Source organism: Colletotrichum godetiae, assembly GCF_030913485.1.
Source record: "Colletotrichum godetiae strain CBS 193.32 chromosome Unknown BDP55scaffold_81, whole genome shotgun sequence".
Taxonomy (NCBI): domain Eukaryota; kingdom Fungi; phylum Ascomycota; class Sordariomycetes; order Glomerellales; family Glomerellaceae; genus Colletotrichum; species Colletotrichum godetiae.
Genome location: NW_026851329.1, coordinates 80,003 through 102,129, shown reverse-complemented (window position 1 = coordinate 102,129; position 22,127 = coordinate 80,003). Strand labels below are relative to the sequence as shown.

Genomic DNA, 22,127 nt, shown 5'->3' with positions numbered 1-22,127 from the left:
ACATACAGATACCTGCACACCACTCCTCCGGAAAGTCACAGGGATCACAGGGATCTCCTTACGCTCCATTCGTTACGGTACCTGACCGGCCACTTGTTACTACTCGGTACTAGCGAGCCAAGGCCCTGGAGAGACACAGTTGACAACGGGTCCCGTCCCGGCCCATCGTTTGCTAACTATTTTGTCTTTTCGCCTCCGCCACGACCCGATACCGACCTGAGGTTTTTCCCTGGGTGCTTCATTTATTACTCCCCTCCCTTCCTCCTTTTCCCGCCTGTGTTTCTTGTTCCCTCCCCGCGACCCAATTGGTATCCCTCTCTCTTCTCCCAAGGGCCATTGGAACTTGTCAACCGTTCCTCTGAGTGTATTCATCCAATACCGAGGCAACATCACCAAGCTGCTCTCAACCCTCCTCCTTCTCTTCCTAGAAGCAGCACAATAATACCAGCCGCCATGGCTTCCACCACTTCGTCTGCGCCGGCCGGCCAGAACCCCGTTCTCCGCCGCACCGTGACCAGCAACACCGTCGAGACTGACGCTTCGGTTCCTTCGACTGCCATGGCTTCGCCCGTGGACTCGCCCCGTCCTTCTGCTTCCTCGACGTCCTTGTCGTCTATGGCTTCTGACGATGCCGTCCTCCAGAAGAAGGCCAACTACACCAAGCTGTACGACACCTACGGCAACGAGTTCACCCCTCCCGATTTCACCATCAAGGACATCCACAACGCTATCCCCAAGCACTGCTTCGAGCGTTCTGCCCTCAAGGGTTACGCCTACATCGCCCGCGATATCCTCTGCCTCACTACCACCTTCTTGATCTTCCACAACTTCGCTACCCCCGAGTACGTGCCTTCCAAGGCTGCTCGTGTTGTTCTCTGGGCCGTCTACACCGTCCTCCAGGGTCTCTTCGGTACCGGTCTTTGGGTCATTGCCCACGAGTGCGGTCACCAAGCCTTTTCGCCCTCCAAGACCATCAACCACGCCACCGGCTGGGTTCTTCACTCGGCTCTCCTCGTCCCTTACTTCAGCTGGCAGATTTCCCACAGCAAGCACCACAAGGCCACTGGCCACATGGAGCGTGACATGGTTTTCGTGCCCCGCACTCGCGAGCAGCAGGCCACTCGCGCCGGCCGCTTGGCCCACGAAGTCGGCGAGCTGGCTGAGGAGACTCCTATCTACACCCTCCTGATGCTTATCGCCCAGCAGCTCGTTGGCTGGCCCAACTACCTCATGACCAACGTCACCGGCCACGACTTCCACGAGCGCCAGCGTGAGGGCCGCGGCAAGGGCAAGCACAACGGTTCCGGCGGTGGTGTCAACCACTTCGACCCCAAGAGCCCCATTTTCGAGGCCAAGGACGCCAAGCTCATTGTCATGTCTGACATTGGTGTCGGCATCACCATGACCGTCCTTACCCTCCTCGGTAACAAGTTTGGCTGGTCCAACCTCCTGGTTTGGTACTTCATTCCATACCTCTGGGTTAACCACTGGCTCGGTAAGTGCAAAATGCCTTCTTTTACTCCTGACTGTTGACTGACAAATTGTCAAGTTGCCATTACCTTCCTTCAGCACACCGACCCTACCCTTCCTCACTACACCGCCGGTGAGTGGAACTTTGTTCGCGGCGCCGCTGCCACTATCGATCGCGAGATGGGCTTCATCGGACGCCACCTCCTCCACGGTATCATCGAGACCCACGTCCTTCACCACTACATCAGCACCATTCCCTTCTACAACGCCGACGAGGCTTCCGACGCCATCAAGCCTGTCATGGGCAAGCACTACCGTGCTGATGTCAAGGATGGCCCGGTTGGCTTCATCAAGGCCCTGTACAAGTCTGCGCGTATGTGCCAGTGGGTTGAGCCTAGTGCCGAGGCCCAGGGTGAGGGCAAGGGTGTCTTGTTCTTCCGCAACCACAACGGTATTGGTACTGCCCCTATCAAGGGTGCGGTGAACTAAGTCACGGCGTTGAGCGACTGAACGAAAAAGGAAAACAAGGTCGTGTCATCTCATGAGCCGGTCCACGATGGCCCTCTCTGCATATGCTAGTGTAGGACTACGGCGATTCGTACCGCCGAGTTATTCGGGCTTTGGGCCTGGCTGTCAAGTCTCGTTAATGTGCGATCTTCCGAGGACGCTGTGGTAATGTCGAGTCGAGCGCGGAAGCCCAGGGAGACCTGGAGACGGTATAGAAGCCATAGTGCAAAAAACTGGCAAGGCGTTAGCATTTTATATATACCAGTATCAAATGGATAGATCCATAGACACAGAAGTCAAACGGAGAGAGAGAGAGAGAGAGAGAGATAGCAATAGAATGATAGCTTCCGAGCATTCCGATTACACCGCCATGACTGGTAGCCATTTCCTACGTGATGAATACGACAGCTTGCTTTCATTGCTAGGCGCTTGAAGAAGGACCAGCCTGTGATCCTCCACCCATGAGCGGACGTTGCTCACAAACCCCGAGTAACGGGAGTCTGTGGCTTCGAGGTGATGATGTATCTGGGAAACGGCCAGCTGAAGAATCCGCAAGGTTCGGTTCAATTCATCCTGATCGTGGAGAGAGTGCGGGGTGCGCACGCGACCTTGCGGACGCCGGAACGCCCCTCGAATCCGGATGAGCCAATGACTGATCATCCGATGGTAAAAGACAGACCTGGGGGTCCTAGGCGGGAAGGAGCTTGTGCTTGTGCTGGTGCTGATGGCTTGGGGGAAAAGAATGGACCGTGAGCACGTACAGAGTAAGGTACGCGGGTAACGGTAACGGCGGTACTGGGCGTTAGTGTCTAGGCCTGCGTTTCGTGGGGCTCTGCTAACCGAGACGACATTGCTTCTGCTGTACCGACCGCTCCGGGTTGCGCGGATCCGAAAGGGGGGAAAAAAAGAGGGGACCGGAGTGCCGTTTTAAGGACGAGGCCGGTGGTATGCAGGTGGTTATTATTTTGACGTCTTGCTTCAATTGTAACGTGCGCTAGGTGTTTGCCAGGTAGTAGCACCGGGGTATAGGTGGAATATGTTAAACACACTGAAATCAATGTGTAAGTCTGGTCAGTCAAATCGTCAAAGCTCTTGGGCTTGTTTGAGGTGAATGCACCTTGTGCCCTTTCGCCTTTATGTTGGTATCTAGGACATGTTTCGGTCGAAATGTTGTTATTAATGCAGATGGTTCCTCATGGCACGATTTTAGGCAGCAAAGATTCTCTAGCCCGGCCGATGTTGATTAACCTGAAGAGACGACGTAGGTCCGTCCGGGGTAGGATGAGTTCGTGCCATGCTAAGGTAGAGAATGTTTTGCAACCGCAAGGCTCTGGTATGGAACATGGTAAACGGTCATTTGTGGTCACTTGACTCCCGCTCCTTCATGGGCCTAACGGTCCGAGACCTAGACTTCAATCAGACTCGGGTTGGCTCCTATATATCATGTAACCACGATGTTCTTGTCTATTGGTTGAATGTCCCGTGTCGAAGATGGGACTCGTTATAGTCATATCCCAGTCTCACCTCATGCGGTGAGTGCAACCTCGCTATGGAACTGCATAATGCCTACATGCGAGCCTACATCAACCCTTTTGACATTCCCGCTGCCGTGATGTTGAGTCTCAAGAAGGCAGATGGAACGTGGGTGCACAGTGGAGCATTTGTCAATCATTGTGAACTTGAGGGGAGTGCGGTTCCTTCTACGAATTCTGCGAGATGAGTCAGTGCTGGTATCTGAGTTGATATAACGGGTAACACTTACCATGTCGGTCGGGGTCGAAACTCACTTATCTCATAGAATTGCCCATACTTCTGAAGGCTTTTTTAACTATTCATCTTAATTTATCAAGCAATTGGGCGAGCGATTTCTTGCCTTGCAAGTCTCAGGCATGCGGAAGAATGGGAAGTTACGGGAAAGGGGGGGCTGCATCCTCGCTTCAGCAGAGAAAAGCTTCTCGTGTAAATGACTCCCCGCCAGAAAGCCTGATAGTTGATACCAATACTGAGAGACTGGGGGACCTCCATGATGAAAACAGTCTGCAAAAAGCCTCTCGAGATATTGTTCGAGCGTGTTGGTGCAGTTCTGAGGCTAGATGCCGTCGGGCGTCAACTAGAACGGGTAACACGGCATGGCATCAGATTCCACTAGATGCGACCGTGATAATAACAAAATATGAGACTAGTAAAGAATACTGCAAAAAGAAAAGTTCAACCTAGACTAGGGTGTCGGTCGGACGTACACCTGATGGATTTGAAATGTAAAGAAGTGGTAGTCGCAGTAGATTTCTAACCATCATCTCGACGAAAACAACGAGTCACCGGGCTCTGGGTTCTAGACTCTATGGCTAGATTCGCTACTTTTCAATCTAGCAAACATCTCGCGTGTCAACAAAAACTTCGTCATCTGGGTTCTCGACTCTGGTCTGCAGGGTGTCTCAGGCACAGCAGTTGTAGGCGTGGACCGCGTGGACCGCGTGGACCTCGAGAGGAGACTTCTCCGTCCTCAACGATGCCCGTGGTCCTTTTGCGTGTGCCTAGCTTGAGAAGCGCCGTGAACGTGGGCGACGCGTGAAGATGTGTGATGGATGCGGAAAGTGAGTACGTCTTGGGACAGCAAATCCGGTTTTTTTTTTAAAAAAAAAAAAAAAAGTAACGGGCCTACTCTAGAGAGAAAACGCCCGTCAGATGAACGGCACTTCGGAGTGGATTCCGATTTTCCTAGGGTCCGGGCCTACATTCGACTCCCCTACTTAGTCTATGGAACCAATAGAGTTTATCCATCAGTGTTGGAGGGGACGAAGAAAGATGCGAACTGCATGCGGAAGTCGGAAAAGCCATGCTTACGACCCTCATGGCAGCAGAGAAAGAGGATGCCATTCGGAGAAAGCGTTTTCTCACGAGGGACTAACGTGGTTCGCACGAGGCGGGCCCGGGTCTCGACCGTGCATTTTTTGACAGCGCTGTGGCGAGAAGGCCCATAGTTCTTTGGTAGTAGTCGAGCAAGACAGTCGTAGACCAACAGAAGGGAGCGGCAGACGGATGGTGTGGGCGGTGGGATCAATGACAGCACCGAGACATTGGGGCCGGCGGGCTTCCAGTCTCGAGACCGTCGACTCTTAGGTCGGCCGCTTTGTCCGAAGAGGCAACGTCTCTCCGGGGCCTAGAGATTCGGTAGTTGTTTGGCGCCTTTCTGGATTACCTTGACAGGATGCTAGAGTCGACTACTCGAGTGTAGTCTTTCACGATCTACGGCAATCGGAGCGGGATACCTAGTATGTTGGCCGTGATCTGAGACTATTCTCCCGTCCGCCTGGGCATCAGCCGATGTGACTTAGACTGAAGCCAACATTCTGTCACTGAGATTCGGCGAGAGATGGAGGCTGCGGGATACATGGGCGCGGGAACTATTAGCCCAGCCATGAAGGATGATGGGGTAAGGTAGGTAGGCAGGGGACCGATCCCAGGAGGAGCTAGAGTTAGCCAGTCCGAACACGGCGAATTCGTCTGAGACATCCTGACTTCGACGTTTCCTATGCTTACAGAGGCCCTTCCAGAACAATGTGATTTGCCTCGTCGTCACATTCAGCTGGTTGGCCAGGGTCCGCGTAGACCATGCCCAGGCCACGTTTTCGAGACACGTTATTTTCGACGTTTGCGAAGGAGTCCTCGCGTGACGGGTTACCTAGATGTGACGAACAGACGTATGCTTGGAACTTTGTCATGATGGAATGCCATATCGGATTAGTTGAGTAAGAGGGGATGATAAGTGGGTTGACGATTTGCAACAGTTTGATAGGTGGTGTAACGAGGAAACAAGAGAATATCGATATCTGTGTGACTTGACTAACTTCCCCCACGTCCTAACCAATCGTGACATCTATCGTCTCACTCTCGAATTCACCCGTCAAGACCCCTTCGCCAAACTGCAACTTCTCAAGCGTCGCCTGGCTAAGCTTGTCCGCCGTCGTGGGCCAAACAACCTGCCACTTGCCCTTAACAGCCACCCGTGCCGTCTTGCCGAGCGTATCGAGCGCCACGATGGGCTCCTTGAGGACCACCTCCTGGTACTTGCTCTCACCGGGCTGGAGGGTGACGAGGTCCTCCGGGCGCGGCGGCATGACCCGGCGCAGCTGAACAGTGTGGACCTCGATCGGTTCGCTCTTGCCCTCGGGCGTGATGGAGACGAGGCCGACCTGGATGGCGAGGGGGTCGAGGGGCGTGTTCCAGCGGAGGATGGTCAGCGGGGCGTCGTGCTTGTTTTCCACGGAGAAGGTGAGGGTGGGAGGTGTTGTGGACGTCTGACGGATGCGGAGGGCGAGCTTCGATAGCGCGCCGGCGTGCTGGTTCTCTTGCGCCATGGTGTCCCGGGAGGAACCGCTGCGATTCCAGGTTGAGAGGATGAAGATGAGGGCTACGATGAGGACGATAGGCCGAAAGAGCGAACGGGCTTGGTAGTTGCTCATCGATTTTAGCGGTTTGTTGGAGATGGCGTGGAAGATGGCGGCCGTAAGATGGCGGTAGGTGAGGGCTTGAGTGAGTATCGTGGGAGGTCCTTGCAAGCTCTTTTGCTCTCCAAAAAATGTGTTATGTGGGATTGAGAAACGAGGCTATGAAGGCAGGTCAAGCAAGTGGACGCGGTCAGCGGGATATGCCTGAAGCGGAACAGCTTCCTAAGGCGGGCAAGTGGCATGGAAGATGCCAGGTGACGTCAAATCGATCAAATGCGGCCGCCTACCGGTGCCGCTGGAGATTGCCTATTGTTGTTTGAATGTCTGGTAAGAACAAAAAGGCAACGTGGGTGAGTGGAATGAGTTGTCGCGAGAACGCGCGCACTAAGCTTGAAATAGGAGGAAAAGCCGTCTGCCGGGGAATGCCCAGCGGCTTCAGCCACGTGAGTTTGGTTCCGTGGGACGGACCAAATACCACGCTTGCCACGGTCCATGACTTGAAGCTACGGATACCATAGCCTTCTTGTGATGGTGTCAGCGGCGTAGGTGAAGTTGTACGGGAGAGTTCCGATGTAGACGGCAATGTGGTTCGTGGTGGACCAAGCTCCTATCTAGAGAACCCGGCAGATCGGGTTCGCGCTTCTATCCGCGACGGAGGCTACCCTATCGCCAACTAAACTTGCCTACTTGCGATGAACTAGATGACAGATTCAGCCGGACGGCGGGAGACCCCGCACTCTACAGGGTATCGAAGAAAGATGCGCCTTTGCCATCCCCTGCTCTCCCACCACCCCTTGGAGACTACCTACCTAAACTCTGAATCGGTTAAGCTGGCGGCACGACTTCAGACGACGCTACATTGGCATGATGGAGACGTACTTCTTCGGCTCCAGGCTTGGTGCAGCAAAACCTCGCGCGCTGGTCTACGGACGAAAAAGGAAGGTCGCCAAATTGCTGCATGTAAGCAACGATACGGACACCGGCGCCGAAGACCCACAATTTCGGTAGACCCACTCCGACCGGTAGTTGCCCGCGCAACCACCGGTCCATGAGTCGAGGCCCTTCGGTGATGTTTCCGTTCTGCTACCGACGTCATCTCGAACGAGCAAAACGTGAAGACCGTTTACAGACTCCAATCCATCACAGCGTGTCTCACTTGGTTTGCCGGCAACTCGGGACACCACTTCAATTGATAACAGAGCACTTGACAACTAGTACCGGTAACGAACCCAAGCTGCCCCTCCGGGCACGGAGAATCCCTGTCTTACTCGTCAGCCAGCCCCTGTCTCGCAACTACCTAGGGTACGCCTTGGTGCCATGTCTCACTCCCGCTCCTTGTCTCTAGGAGACATACAGCAAGGCGCGGTTTGGTTAGCATATACAGAAGAGGCTACGGCTCCCCGGGCTCTTTGCACGGCTCTTTATCCCCAGGATCCCGAATGCCGTTTGCGGACGGTGGGTCCGCTGGGTCTCGACAGAGCCCCATGGAGTCCGCTCCGACCGTAGGACTGTATCTGTAAGAAGCCCTTTCATCCAAGGGGCACGGCAGTTGAAGACTCGTGGTCCTCGTGGAGACTTGCTGATCACTTGCTGATCGGCAAGAGTTGGTCTCTACATGATCGTTAGGTCTCCTGGCATAATCTACGTGCGATTTGTTACATACAGCCAAAGAAGCCGGAGGACGACAGAGGACACAGGTCTAGTGGCGCCCGATGTCTCGTCTCCCCTCTCAATGAAGTTTCCGCATCTGCTCTTCGTGGCTTACACCACCCAAGCTGTCCCATCGAGACGGAACCCGTCGTTTTCTCTGCTAGACCACTTGAGCCTGACGCCTTTACCGATTCTAGGCAGTGTCCAACTTTTCTTGGTGAAAGTACGCAGCCGCTCTCCAACTTCGCACTCCTTTGGAGGTATCGTACATATACGCCCCCCTTGTGAGGGTTCTCCTGTTGATCACAAGTAAGGTGTGTTGTCAATTCTTTGGTTCCGACAATGGGCAGAAGCGCCTCCCGCCCCATGGACTCTTCTTAGCCATCGGACCACCCATGGGAGCCTCCATTCCCTTCCAGACTGCGACTTCGCATGGCTTGAGCCCACGGCCGCTCTGCTCCCTAAACCGGGTCGGGGAGCCAGCCCAGGTTTCATGTCCCCTCGAGTGGCATCGTGGGCTGAACGGTGAGATCCGTTTGAAGCAATTCACTTCTGTATAAAGACAAACTGGATTCCTTCCACCTCATGGCTTTTTGTTTTTGGATCATCACACTCAACTCCAAACAGCCCTCTCTCAACATCCTCAACTCTTCACCTTTGACAACTCGAGACATTCTCCGCCTTCGCAAAGTCAAGATGAAGTTCTCCATTGGTCTCACTATCCTGGCCTCCCTCGTGAGCGCCTCTCCCATCGAGCTCGCCGAGAGGGCCGACGCGACTCCGTTAAATGTCACTATCGTCCCGACCGGCAACACGAGACTCAATATCTCCGTGACGAATATTAGCGAGAAGGATCTCAAGATCTTCACTCCCGGCACCGTTTTGGACACAGCCGCCGTTGAGAAAGTCGCCGTCTTCAATGGAGGTAAGGACCGCTCTTTCAAAACACTTTCAACATCACAATGCTAACTCAGTCTACAAAGACAACAACCGCCTCCCCTTCGACGGCGTCCGCCTGCGCATGGCACCCCAGAACCTCCTCACCGACGACTCCTTCAGAACGATCAAGGCCGGCGAAACATTCACATCCGCAGTCGACTTCGCCGAGCTCCACGACTTGGGCAGCGACGACGCCTTCAAAGTCATGGTCAACGGCGGCATCCCCTACGCACAAGCCGGCTCCACCACTATCGCAGGCGTCTTCAGTATTGCCAGCAACACGCTCAACATCAACAACGTCAACGTCACCAAGGCCGCCCTCACCCGCACCTCGTACAAGCAGATGATCAAGCGCACCATTGTCCAGTCAGACTGCAAGGGCACCCAGAACAACACCGTCACCGCCGCCCTCATCAGCTGCCAGAAGCTCGCTCGCGCCGCCGCCGACTACGTCTCCAAGGACGACAAGCGCCTGAACGAGTACTTCAAGTCGACGACCGCTGCCAGCAAGAAGATTGTCATCGACACCTTTAACAAGGTTGCTTCCGAGTGCAGCACCCGGAACAAGGGCGTCTCTAAGCAGTACTGCAGCGACGTCTACAAGTCTTGCTCGCCCGGTGTCTTGGCCTACACTGTCCCGGCTTACAAGTACATGGTCAACTGCCCCTTGTACTTCACTGCGCTTCCTCTGCTCACCACTGGTTGCCACAACCAGGATCAGTCGACCACCACTCTGGTAAGTAACAACCTTACCTTAAGGATCATCGAGCTCAAGCTAACCATTGTGATTGTTTAGCACGAGATGACGCACTTGCTCGAAGTCAAGGGAACATTGGACTATGGTATCTACGGCTACACTGCACTGAAGACTCTCACGAGCACCCAGAACCTCAACCACGCAGACACCTATGCGGTCTACGCCAATGGTAAGTCGATCACCACACTCAAAACTACATTGAAGAAGCCATGGCTAACAATGGCACTTCCAGCTGTCAACCAGGGCAAGACTTGCTAGTCACAATGACGAGTTGAGAGTTTTCGTACATATCCACCACAAAGACTACCGCCAGTTCTTCTGTGAATATTCAACGGGACCGACTACGCTAGGAGTTTATACTGCTCCATTGTATTAGCGCCGGTTCCTCTTTAATGATTAATTACTATCACTGGGGGTTTGCATCGGGAATTAGAGGGCATTTAGATCTGCCATTTTCAACACTTTCCATAGAAACGAAATCACGATTAGTATCTTTGATAAGTACCTGTGCATATTGGTCGATGATTTAAATGTGACGAGGATCGTTGAGACCATTGAAAGACTTTGGACCATCCGGAGAATAGCTCTAATCGAAGCAGAAGAGCCAATCATGGTGGGTGTTTGCTCAAGAGCCTCGTATAAGGTAGTAATGCAAGATAGGTTGGTTCGACGAAGTATCGTAGATCGGAAGGCTCACATACGACACACCCTTCATATCCTTCAGCTTGCCTGCGACTCTTGACATAAATGATATTGATTGATCTTTCAATCAAGGTCTTGGAACCAGATCAGGAAGATCGAGTTTCTTCGTCAATTGCGTTCCATGTAAACCGCTCCGTTGGGGAAGGGAACAAGCATAGACAGGTCTTTACCAGAGACATAAACGTAACTGACCATGGTCTCATTTGGTAACTCGCTGTGCTGCATTCCAAAGTCCAAACGTTCAACCAACGACGAGTCTGACACACAGCCCTTGGCCCCCGTACCCGTTGGAACCGAGACCGTTAGCGACCAAGGGCGGAGGCCCATTTGATTTTGGGGGTTGGGGGCACCCGGACGCAGCAGGTTCGACAGGGCAGAGACTGTGACGTGCAGAAGGACCCGATGCTCGCCTGTCGAAGAAGCTTTGGAAGCTTGCGCCTTTTAGTCAGCTGCAGTTTTACAAATACCCACCGAGGGGCCGGCTTTCCTGGATGCTCCGGGCGGGCTGAGGATACGCGCAGTCCCCGGGCGCTAACGGCAAGGCGCAGCATGGGAGATGCGGCCTTGACATTTGTTGGAAGACGATTTCTTCAAGAATGAGATGAAGTCTCGGTTTTTGCTTCTCAATGTTGAATATCAAAGGCGGGCCCGGCCATGGGGTCCAAGAGGGCGAAGCTCAATAATTCACTCGATAATTTCACATGTGGTTGAAAAGTTGGAAAGGAGCTCGGAGTCCGGGCTGGAAACTCGCAAAGACTCGAAATAACATCGTATCAATCCCGACCCGCTGGGACATTGGACCGGGGGTCGCCGGAGCCAGCCGTTGGCCTGAACCTGAGATCCAAATCACACAATAGTGAGCCCCGCTTGGTGGGATCGTCGACCATTTGTTCGCACTCGGGCTCACAAGCGGGTGCCGGCATTCGAACCTTGGAAAGACTCCTCGCAGTCTCGCACTTCGAAGCCAGATATCCGTAAGTGGATGTTGCGAGATGCGTGTGCATTCATCAATGAGATTCGGGTGCCACTATTATTTGCGCTACTCGTCTTGGATGCTTAGAAAGATCGCAAAAGCAAGATACGGAGTAGAAACAGAGACTGCAGGCTTGAGGCTGTCGTCGTGGGGGTCTTTTGATACGTGCTAGTCCTGCAGGACGAAAAGTATGTCGAGTCGTGGGCTGCATCTTGTCCGTGCTTTATTACACGCGCGGGCGTCAGAGCCTCGAAAGTCGAGGGGGAAGAAGCAAGGTTTGCTGGAATGTTCCGTGAGCCTGTTAGGTGTGTTTGGTACAATTTCTATTGCTGTGCAGTTGGTATTATTGCGGCGGACCGAGGGCAGGGCACCCGCGTAGAGTTTTGGGCCGTTCGGACTGGCAAAAGTGTAAAGCTTGCGAAGATAGCACCGAAGCAAGGGATATGGGACGAGCTCGCGTTGCAGGTCGGCTCGTTGCGAAGGGAGACAGTCGCAGTGGGAAGAAGGGCCAAGACGAAAGGGATGGCGGGATGTCTGGGATGTCGCGTCTTGTCACTTGTCAAGTTCCAGATGGAGGAAAGATTCCGTACGAAGGGGAAGGCTGAGGGGGTTGATCGACCGTAAGAAGATTTCGTCGGCTGAAAGGCGAAGAGTACGACAGTTTTTCACGAGAGTCGAGACCAAACATTGGCGGAAAGTGGTTACACATGTGCAGGCCATCAAGATTCGTACGCCGTGCAGAATACCCTGACGATAGCAGTTTGTTTGTTTGTTTGCGTATTCGTGAGAAGTACTCCGTACGTGCTTGTCGTGACTTGGGTGAGGTGGGCGACGGACAAGTATCAGGGGGTGGCGAGTTGCGTAGTGGGGTACCTAGGATGACAAGCTTGCTCCAGTTGTCTTCCATGTGCCGACAGGATAACGTCTCGTGCGTGTGTCTTGTAAAAAGGTACGAATGTTGCAGTTCTGGGGCGATGCCGACACAGTGTGATAGGGCCGGGTCGGCTATTCTCCCGTGGCACACCTCGCCAGAGGCCCAGAGCGTGGGTGCTCGTTGTCGCTTGCTTGCTTGGTGCTTGCTTCCCGCACCTCCATCCGGTCCTATTTTGCCAACCAGTGACGACGAAGCTGCAGGAACAGCCGGCATCGAAGGACGACGTTCAGGTAGCGGCGGTGTTAAAGAGAAGCATCCCTTGAGGACACTGTGTCTGATACACCTGATCTGCTGGATCAGCGATGTCGTCAACCAAGAATCCAAGATGAGCGCTCCCACGATCCGCATCGACAGACTCGGCGAGTGATCCGTTGCTCGACGGGCTCGACGGGCTTGAGGGCGGCGCTGGATAGGTTCCGATTCGGCAGCCAACCATGGAAACGAATTGGGGAAACCCACTGTTGACCTCAGACAGCCATGTTCTCTGCAAGACACTGAAGACAGTCAGCAGTGACGGGACCACCATGTAGACCGAGCCTTGGAGCATTGCGTGGTGCGTGGTGCGTGGTGCGTAGTGAGTGTGTGTATACATATCCGTACGGAGTAGTATGCAGCACAGTGGACAGCAGCAGCTAGCTCCCGGATGGTCGAGGGTCGTCGAGGTCACAGTCTCGTTGGGTCTTGTGGATCGTCGTCTTCAAGAACGCAGGTCCAGCCACATTCGCAGCCCGTCACAGAAGTTCCCGGGTGGAGGAGGAGACTCGATGGCGCTACGCATATCCCCTTGTTGAGGTTTTGGAAAACAGTGGTGCACTGTGCTGAGCTGACCTCATGCGTGCGGGCAAGACCTTGTTACAGAAAGCCTGGCAACTGCAGGATTGCGACACCGGCCGCTAGGCAACTCGGGTCAAGACTTGGAGCGCTACTCGGTAGAGCCATGTCGATTCGGACTGGGCGAGCGGCTACTGCTAGGGGGGCTGGCACAAGGGTTCGGGACGCGGAGCCCTAACGAGGACCCTGGATTCTCTCTGTTAGAATATCGGGAGGTTATGGTAACATTGGTGGTATTGGTGACTGATGAATGTAGTTGAAGGTAGCACAAAGCATATGGGGCTGGTTGGACGAACCTGATCGCCAAATCAGTGTTCCGCTTTTCGACAGGATGTTGAGGGGTTTGGCAGATCATGCTGTTTGGGTTAGGAAACTTGGGAAACCCCCGCGATTTCAGTTTGCCACGGTTTGAGGCTTCCAAGGGCTGGTCTTCTTGCACTAAGGTAGTCTTGAGCGTGAGAGAGTCGACGGTGAAGCAGTGGGAGGAGAAGAGAAGAAGTCGGGTGGGTGGATGTGGAGGGAAGCCGTAAAAAGCGTGGTGCTGGTGGTACAGGTGCGCCTCTAGGACGCTCCTTCTCCTCCCTTTTGAAACTGGGGGAAAAGTTGCGAGCTCTGAGTGGCCGAGGTGTGGCGGTGGGCGGGGCTCGCTTGACGGGAATGGCGGGGATGGACAGTGCATCTATTTGATGTGGCTTATATGTACTGTATACATGCCTGTGTAGGCAGTCTCTTCGAGTCTTCAGTGGTTTGTCTGCCCGGTGCTGTGCGCTGCCCGTGGTGTTTCCTCTCTCATCTCCTGGCCCCCTTTCGGTCAAAGGTAATCCTAGTCAGCCCACTGCCCCGGTCGTACGACACCCACAAACTGCCTCGTCCACGTACTGTGTACTTGCAGCCCCCCCAAGAGCTTCCCTTGCCTTCCACAGCCCTCCCGCTGCCCGCCTGCCGCCAGTTCAAAGTGTTCGACCGGGTCATTTTGACATCCCATTCACTGAGGTGGCATGGGTGGGCAGACTGCAGGCACTGGGCTGGCTGGCAGAGACCCCAACTTCCTCCAGGTTCCTCTAGGTATCCGTACCAAGGACGGAAGACTCGAGGTGACTTCCATGCTTGGTTTACCCCCGGTGCGTGTGCGTGTACCTGTGCTTTACCCCCCAAAAAAACCCAAGCTGACAGGGTCAAAAAAAGAAGAGAAGGAGAGAAAGAGCATTCAAACCAAACACTCCTGCTCCCTCTTTCCCGAACGAACCACCACTGCTTCTTTTCATCTCCAACTCCTAACTTCATCTTCATCCTCACTTCCGTCAACGAATCCTCCCATCCATCAACAGTCATCCTGTTGATACTCCATACGCATCCACAGCTGCATCCCACTTGCTGTGTACCTACTCCTTCGTCGTTGTGGGCTCCGATTTACTTCGCTAGCCCAACCCACATTCACATGGTTCTCTGCCGCCGTCGGACCATCAACACCACAACCTCGAACACGACCTTTCCGCCGCCCACGGCTGCTCCTATGTCTCGCCTGCACTTTGAACAATACTGGGAAGCGTTGATGTAAATCCCTTCCTCCATAACAACACAACTACCATGCTGCGACGGCCTCCAGGCGAAGGGAGGCGCGTTGCTCGTCAGCGAACCTACCTGCTCGCTCTCGCTGTTCTCGCCATCTCATGCCTCCCCCTCGCTGATGCTCAGCAACAGCAAAAGCCCATCGAGCCCGTAGCCCAAATACATAGAGTTCAACAACACCAACCCGCTGCCGGAAGTAGTCAACACGAAGCCGTTCGTGATGTACTCCCCGACCAGGTCGCCCGCAACTGGGCCGCCACCAACATCAAGGCCGACAATGCTGTCGAGTCTCCGAGGCGCCGAAACTCTGTGACCTCGAAGCAAACACAACCCCAACCCAACAAACAACAACACGAGCGTCGGTCCAACCCCGACAACATATATATTCCTAACGATGCGAGCGCCATCGCAACTTTGGCTCCGGCTCAGTCCGTGCGAGCACCTCCTTCTGGACATCGACCCATTGCCTCCCGCGTCGGAGGTGGTGGGATCTCTACGCAGCACCATGCGCGGAGTCTGAAGGACTGGGAAGTAGAAGACTTCGTTCTTATGGCGACCGTCGATGGACACCTCTATGCCAGTGACCGCAACCACGCCACTGAACGCTGGCACCTCGAGGTCGATCAGTCAATGGTCGAGACAAAACATTACCGTCTCAACGCGTCCGACCTGGACGATGACTACAACCACATCGACCACTACATTTGGGCCATCGAGCCCAACCGTGATGGGGACATTTATTACTGGTCTCCAGCAGGCTCCACCGAGCCCAGACTACTATCCACCGGCTTGACCATGAAGCAGATGGTTGACGAAGGCGCCTCGGCCCTCGACAATCCCCCAATCGTCTACACTGGTACCAAGAAGACCACCATGATCACACTTGATGCCGCGACAGGCCGTGTGCTCAAGTGGTTCGGCTCCGGAGGCTCCCACGTCAACGAAGCAGAGAGCTGCTTGCGCCCGAATGCTCTATACGACCAGAACAACGAGGAGTGTAGCTCAACCGGGACAATCACTCTAGGCCGCACCGAGTACGAGGTCGGCATAGCTCGCAGAGATGGCCGACCCATCGCTACACTGAAGTTCTTCGACTGGACTCCCAACACAAATGACTACGACCTCCTCAACCAACACCACAAATCCATCGACCAGCGCTACCATACCACCACACACGATGGCAAGATTTATGGCGTTGACTATGCCAATGCTCACAAGGACAAATTGCCCATTTTCTGTAACGCGCAATTTGCTTCGCCTGTAGTCAAGGTTTTCGATGTCTGCAGGCCTGTGGGACTGGAACCATTGAGCAACCCTGATCTCATCGTTCTTCCTCAACCTGTCCCGCCAGCCAAGGATGACAGCAACGCTCGTATCCGAAGCCAACGCATCTTTGTCAATCAAACAGACATGGGCAACTGGTATGCCTTATCTGGGCGTTCCTATCCTCTCATCTTGGACGCTCCAGTAGCCAAGACTTCGTCACCTGACTGGATCCAGCTTGCCCAGCCATGGGGCAAGTTGAATGAGACGCAGAGAGTTGGAGCCATGGTCGGAACCCACTACATGGATGGTGTCACCAGAGGCCCGATCTACCAACCTCCCAGTCTACCTGGACGCCCAGAAGCGTCTGATGCAGTCGTGGACCCCGAAAGCCACCCAGCGCTGCCCACTACGGTGCCAGGCGACGATCCTGTAGAGACGCCTACCATTGTCAACAAAGTCAAGTCGATTCCGCACCATGTTTCCAACAGCGTCATCGACTTCTTCTCAAATCCTGTTTTGATCGTGCTCATCGTTTCTGTTCTGTTTTACTACCAGAAGGATCTACGTCGCTGGTATAAGACCAAGACGACAAAGTGGTATATGCGAGATGAGGCCGCTTCTGACACAGAGGACATGGGTGCCGATGCTACTCCTGAGCATACAGTACATGACGAGATCCCTCCACCTGCTCCTGAGCGGGCGGCTACACCTCTGGTACCAGAAGAACCTATTGCCGAGAAGAAGCCCCTGCCCGAGAGCCTAGTCCCCTCAATTGAGCCTGTTGCTGAGAAAGAGAAGGACGGCGACAAGACGCCTATCGCGGATCCATCTGCTGCAGGTGTGGAGAAGCAGACCTCTGCCACTCCTCCTGAGCCCGGTACCCCTGAGGTCAAAAAGAAGAAGCCTGCTCACCGCGGTCGCCGCGGAGGTACAAAGCACCGAAAGGGAAAGAAGAGAGAGGAGATGTCGCAGTCCCGCGACGACGAGCCGCCTGCTTCCGTGGAGGAAGCCGTCAATAAGGCCAAGAAGCTGGGCGTACAGGCCACTGGTTTGGAACCCGACGTCATGACCATGACAAACGACATGCAGGCGGTTGGAGAATCGATTATCAAAATGGGCGGCATCGAAGTCGACACCGAGAATCAACTCGGCACAGGCAGCAATGGTACCCTGGTCTTTGCTGGTCGATTCGATGGGCGTGAAGTGGCTGTCAAGCGAATGCTTATCCAGTTCTACGACATTGCCTCCCAAGAGACAAAGTTGTTGCGAGAGAGTGACGACCATCCGAATGGTAAGGATAATAGTGGCCTGCGTTTGCGGAAAGCTCTAACAATCAATTCTAGTCATTCGATACTATGCCCAACAACAACGAGATGGATTCCTGTACATTGCTCTCGAGCGCTGTGCAGCCTCTCTAGCTGATGTCATCGAGAAGCCTCATCACTTCACCCGGTTGGCTCAAGCTGGCAAGATGGATTTGCCCGGTGTCTTGTACCAAATCACCAACGGTATCCATCATCTGCACAATCTTCGCATCGTCCATCGCGATCTCAAGCCTCAAAACATCTTGGTCAACATGGGCAAAGACGGACGACCACGCCTTCTTGTATCCGATTTTGGTCTCTGCAAAAAGCTAGAGGGTGGTCAGTCCTCCTTCGGTGCCACCACTGGCCGCGCTGCGGGAACTTCTGGCTGGCGAGCGCCTGAATTGCTACTCGACGACGATGCTAGGGACACTGCTACCATGGAGTCCAGTATCCAGAGCGGGTCGGGATCTATCCTCGTTGGTTCCGACATGATGTCCAACCGTCGTGCCACTCGCTCGATTGATATCTTCAGCTTGGGCTTAGTGTTCTTCTACGTCTTGACAAATGGTTCCCATCCATTTGACTGTGGCGATCGTTATATGCGGGAGGTGAACATCCGCAAAGGCAACTATAACTTGGCCCCTCTGGATGCACTCGGCGACTTTGCCTACGAGGCGAAGCATCTCATTGGCTTGATGTTGGATGCGAACCCCAAGGAGCGTCCTTCAGCTCGCGATGTAATGGCTCATCCCTTCTTTTGGTCCGCCAAGAAGCGTCTTGCTTTCTTGTGCGATGTCTCGGATCACTTCGAGAAAGAGCCCAGAGACCCTCCTAGCGACCATCTTGCTCACTTGGAGCAGCATGCCCCGGCGATCACTAAGGGAGATTTCCTCCGGTTGCTCCCACGAGACTTTGTGGACTCTTTGGGCAAACAGCGCAAGTACACGGGGTCCAAGCTGCTTGACCTGCTGAGAGCTCTGCGCAATAAGAAGAACCATTACGAGGATATGCCCGATGCGTTGAAGCGGACAGTTGGGCCCTTGCCAGAAGGATACCTGGCGTTCTGGACAGTCAAGTTTCCTAGACTGTTGCTGGATTGCTGGACCGTGGTGTGGACCGTGGAATGGGACAGTACTGATCGCTTCCGGGAGTACTACGAGCCGGCCGGTCTTTAAAAGTTTGGTACATACAAAAGTCAATTATCTTTCTATGCTTTCAAACTCGCTCTGTTCAAACGTGACCTGATACGCCCCAGTGAAATCGTGGAAATTGTTGAAGAGCCTCATTGCACCCTCTTGATAACCCATGTCAAGGCTGCCGTATTCGGGGAGTGTCCATGTCTGAACGAGTCGTCTTTACTCACATCAGATTTCCGCCCCTCGCAACGGCACTGGACGAGACAAGATGGCCCTTGGTAGGTGGGTGAGTAGGCACCGGTATTTAGGTAGCCAAATCTATCCGGGTCCTCACCGATACAGACGATCCACATTGTACCTCAAGGCAATGACCAGGAGTGCCAGGTTTACATTTACTCTATTTATATGAAGACCTGTTTCTCTCTGGTCTACCTTACTCTGCTCAAGCTCTTGTTCTTTATACCTCCTCCAAACCCCAGAGCCACGTACGGCCAACCAACTCCTTTTAGTGTTGAGCAATCTTCTACACACTGCGCGGCTTGATATACCGTGAAATAGTATCGCCCATCATCCATCTCGCAACGCCTCGTATCTACCCATCCTTCTGGAGACCACTCTCAACCCCACTGGACAAGCACCTTCTTGCCCTTCTTTTTCTTACCACCGGTACTCTGACCAGCCTCTTCGTCTTCCCGCTCCGACACATTCTCGCTTGCGGCTCCGCTTCCCGGGGCAGACCCCCAGCTGAAGTTGCTGGCAGCACCACCGAGGTCGCGTCGTACGCCTCGGCCCGTGCCGTACCCAAAGATTGTGGTGAGGGGCTTCTGTGCCGGGGGCAACGCAGGGAAAGCAGACGATGGCGGCGGGCGACCGGCGGGCGTCGAGCGCACGGGGCCTGCGGCGCCGGATGACCTCGAGGCGGATGGGTTGTTGGGCCCGATCCAGGATGGCTGATGTGCTGAAGACTTGGATGATGACGAAGCCGCAGGAAGGGCAGGGAAGGCCGATGGTGCTGGAGGACGTGAGGATCCCGAGGTTGACACCCAGTTCGTCGAAGCAGCCTGGCTTACGGGCTTAGGTCCCGAGGCGCCGGCTCGGGTGCTGTTCTTCAGCCTCAACACGCGGTTCGAGTGCTTCTGGTTAGAGCTCGGTGCCGCAGCTGGCGCAGTGGGCGATGGCGAGGCCGCGCTGGCCCAGCCACTCGAAGCTGTTGTAGCACCGTGCATACCGCCCAAGCCAGGCAGAGAGGGGTAATCTTCGTTGATGGCTCTCCAGTCCTGCCACGCCTTGTGTAGAGCCGCAACCTTGCTCTTATCCTCGAACAGGTCAGCAACTTCACGGACCAACGTGCCCAGCGCGTTTGACGATGTATCGGCGAAGAGCGAAAAGAAGGCATCCACCAGTTGAGGGGCGGTCAGCTTTCCTTTTCGGAAGTTTGAAATGTACTCGCGGAACTCCTTCATCTTGGACTCATCGTGGCCGAGCATGTTTGAAGCGCGCTCAACGACTCCTTGATGGCGCAACATCACCGATCTCTCCTGAGGAGGCAATGATGCAATATCAGTCACGTTGAGCTGCTCCATCTCCGCCGTGGGCAGCGCAGGCGCAGGGGCGGCTGCGGCTGCTGGGGCTTGGCGTGATGATCCTCCAGGTGCCGCTGCACCGTTGCCTCGGCGAGACGAGGAAGCTGGTATCGTACTCGCTGGCTGTGACAACGAGCCACCAAAGGTACGGTTGGAAACTGACTGCGCCGAGTGGATTGCCATCTGTCTTTGGAAGGCAAGCTCATCCCGACGAAGCGGTTGCGCAGAGCTATGGGGTATGGGTTCGGCATTGGGATCCCGCCCACGGCCACGGCCTTGACGTCCGCTGGAAGGACCATCACCGCTACCACCGCCGCCGCCGCCGCTTCTACCCCCGCCACCCCCTCCACGTCTCTCGGTCTCGTATGTCGATCTGTAGTCAAAGCCTGACATGTTGACTACCCTCGCATCTCTCCGCACATCCTTGGACAGAGAGTTGGCATGCTCTTCCAGCTGATGTGCCTTCAAGTCCATCTCCGACTCAAAGACGACAAATTTTTTCTCCAAACATTCCTTGTCCAGACAGGGGAAATGATCCTTTTCAAAGTGCTTCTCCAAGGCATTGTAGTTGACAAAGTAGTGGGGGTGTCTCGAGTCCCTCCGGTCGCAGATGAAACATCTTTCGTGCTTTTCGCGGCAGTGATCAAAGAGCTTATCATCGTCGTAGAAGCGCGATCCGCAGAACCCGCATAGGGGGTGGCCCTTGAATCCCGTCTGGTCAATGGCACCTGGCCTGTCGTCTCCATGCCTCATGTGCTTCTCGAGCTCCTTGTCCGCGAAGAGCTCATGCTCGTGGGTGAAGACCTTCTTGTTCCTGGTACACAGGTCACACATCTTCATGTGATGCGTTGAGCGGACGTGCCTATGAAGATCTGGCCATCCTAATCCGGCGAAGACGCAGTCCTCAGCAGGGCAATTGTATCGTAGGAGCACCACAGTGTCGCCAACAATTTCCTCGTTGGTATATCGAATACCGATGTTACTGTCGAAACTCGTGATATCGGCGTCGGTATAGTCCTCGTATCGCTTGTTCGCATCATCCGTGAAAACGACAAAGGGAGAAGCAGTCTAGTTTGAAGTCAGTCTCGGCATATCGACGGCGCGCCAGTAGAAAGAAGGCTTACTCGACAATGAGGACAGTCCTTGGTCTTGTATAGGGCTCTCATGCGCAGACCACAGATGTGGCAGGTCTTGTGGTTGCATGGTGCAATTGAGTGGAACTTGATAGGCTCTGCGCAGATGAAGCACACCTCTCCGTCACTACTCGCCGTGTCATCGTCCGCTGCAGCCGTGCGCGTCAGCACCTTGTTATCGACTTTGGCGATAGGGGTCTCGGATGCGCTCGAGGTGTCTGGCTGAGTTGGCGCAGCAGCGTTGTTACCGCCTCTACCACGTCCTCCTCTTCCTCTTCCACGGGTTCCAGAGTTGCTTCCTCCTCCTCCTCCTCCTCCTCCTCCTCCACCGCGACCTCTTCCACGGTTGCGGTTGCCCCTCGAGGGGTTCGAGTCACCGCCGGCAGCTTGAGAGTCGGCCATCGGGAGAGGCGTCTTTCGCGTAGACAGTGGGCGTGGAAGTCCAGTAATGGGGTTCGTGCAGTCGGCCAAACAATTCGATCAAGGCTAACTGTCTTACACTTGAAGTGCTTTTCTTTGATGCGCGAAATTGGTCCTCCACTTGAGCTTGATTGTGGGCCGGTGTAGCTGCAGCTGGACAGCTTCTTTCGAAGTGTGTGTATGCGCAGTGATTTGAAGAGACAGCGTAAGTTAGTACCAGAGTAGAAAGGAGCAGAGATCCGGAATGTAGACGGGCTACCCAGTACTTTTAATCGGGCACGGCGAGACGATGTACGTCGAAATTAATGATTATGTGTGGCTCCCAAGGGAACCGCGAGTGGGTTGGATTGGCTCTGGTATTGGTGGGCGGAGGGAATCCATGGCGGGGTCCAGCAAAAAAGTCCCCTTGCTCGTTGCTGCCACTCCTCAGTGCTCACCCAGTGCTAAGGAACTTCCATTCTAAGCGACCGGGGTTTCTCCGTGCTCTTCGGTGTGCGTCATT

At 54.5% G+C, this 22,127-nt stretch overlaps 6 protein-coding genes across 6 annotated transcripts; 3 read left to right on the top strand and 3 right to left on the bottom strand.

Annotated features, from left to right (window-relative positions):
- Positions 1-95: 95 nt before the first annotated feature.
- On the top strand, positions 96-2,148 carry BDP55DRAFT_414653 (fatty acid desaturase). Its single transcript, XM_060567401.1, has 2 exons — positions 96-1,495; positions 1,550-2,148. The coding sequence occupies exons 1-2, from the start codon at positions 454-456 to the stop codon at positions 1,957-1,959; spliced, it is 1,452 nt and encodes a 483-aa protein (XP_060422747.1). The 5' UTR covers positions 96-453; the 3' UTR covers positions 1,960-2,148.
- A 3,689-nt stretch (positions 2,149-5,837) lies between these two features.
- On the bottom strand, positions 5,838-6,335 carry BDP55DRAFT_698662 (uncharacterized protein; the record flags this gene model as incomplete). Its single annotated transcript, XM_060577799.1, has 1 exon — positions 5,838-6,335. The coding sequence occupies one exon, from the start codon at positions 6,333-6,335 to the stop codon at positions 5,838-5,840; it is 498 nt and encodes a 165-aa protein (XP_060422746.1).
- A 2,436-nt stretch (positions 6,336-8,771) lies between these two features.
- BDP55DRAFT_566026 (deuterolysin metalloprotease) lies at positions 8,772-10,029 on the top strand (the record flags this gene model as incomplete). Its single annotated transcript, XM_060570472.1, has 3 exons — positions 8,772-9,000; positions 9,059-9,750; positions 9,811-10,029. The coding sequence occupies 3 exons, from the start codon at positions 8,772-8,774 to the stop codon at positions 10,027-10,029; spliced, it is 1,140 nt and encodes a 379-aa protein (XP_060422745.1).
- A 1,712-nt stretch (positions 10,030-11,741) lies between these two features.
- Positions 11,742-13,129, bottom strand: BDP55DRAFT_414367 (uncharacterized protein). Its single transcript, XM_060567398.1, has one exon. It carries the CDS (start codon positions 12,726-12,728, stop codon positions 12,006-12,008), a length of 723 nt encoding a protein of 240 aa, XP_060422744.1. The 5' UTR covers positions 12,729-13,129; the 3' UTR covers positions 11,742-12,005.
- A 1,542-nt stretch (positions 13,130-14,671) lies between these two features.
- Positions 14,672-18,817, top strand: BDP55DRAFT_414374 (uncharacterized protein). Its single transcript, XM_060567399.1, has 2 exons — positions 14,672-17,337; positions 17,390-18,817. The coding sequence occupies exons 1-2, from the start codon at positions 14,799-14,801 to the stop codon at positions 18,526-18,528; spliced, it is 3,678 nt and encodes a 1,225-aa protein (XP_060422743.1). The 5' UTR covers positions 14,672-14,798; the 3' UTR covers positions 18,529-18,817.
- Positions 18,818-19,106: 289 nt separating this feature from the next.
- Positions 19,107-21,607, bottom strand: BDP55DRAFT_638277 (uncharacterized protein; the record flags this gene model as incomplete). The annotated part of the gene is made up of 2 exons (XM_060573093.1): positions 19,107-21,140; positions 21,197-21,607. 2 exons carry the CDS (start codon positions 21,605-21,607, stop codon positions 19,107-19,109), a joined length of 2,445 nt encoding a protein of 814 aa, XP_060422742.1.
- Between the last annotated feature and the right edge of the window lie 520 nt (positions 21,608-22,127).

What these genes read in the sequence shown, in the direction of transcription:
- BDP55DRAFT_414653 (XM_060567401.1), top strand. Translation starts at nt 454, where the DNA reads ATGGCTTCCACCACTTCGTCTGCGCCGGCCGGCCAGAACCCCGTTCTC. An exon ending in CTGGGTTAACCACTGGCTCG is followed by an intron (nt 1,496 to 1,549) that starts GTAAGTGCAAAA and finishes CAAATTGTCAAG; the next exon opens with TTGCCATTACCTTCCTTCAG.
- BDP55DRAFT_414367 (XM_060567398.1), bottom strand. Translation starts at nt 12,728, where the DNA reads ATGCGGATCGTGGGAGCGCTCATCTTGGATTCTTGGTTGACGACATCG.
- BDP55DRAFT_414374 (XM_060567399.1), top strand. Translation starts at nt 14,799, where the DNA reads ATGCTGCGACGGCCTCCAGGCGAAGGGAGGCGCGTTGCTCGTCAGCGA. An exon ending in GAGTGACGACCATCCGAATG is followed by an intron (nt 17,338 to 17,389) that starts GTAAGGATAATA and finishes AATCAATTCTAG; the next exon opens with TCATTCGATACTATGCCCAA.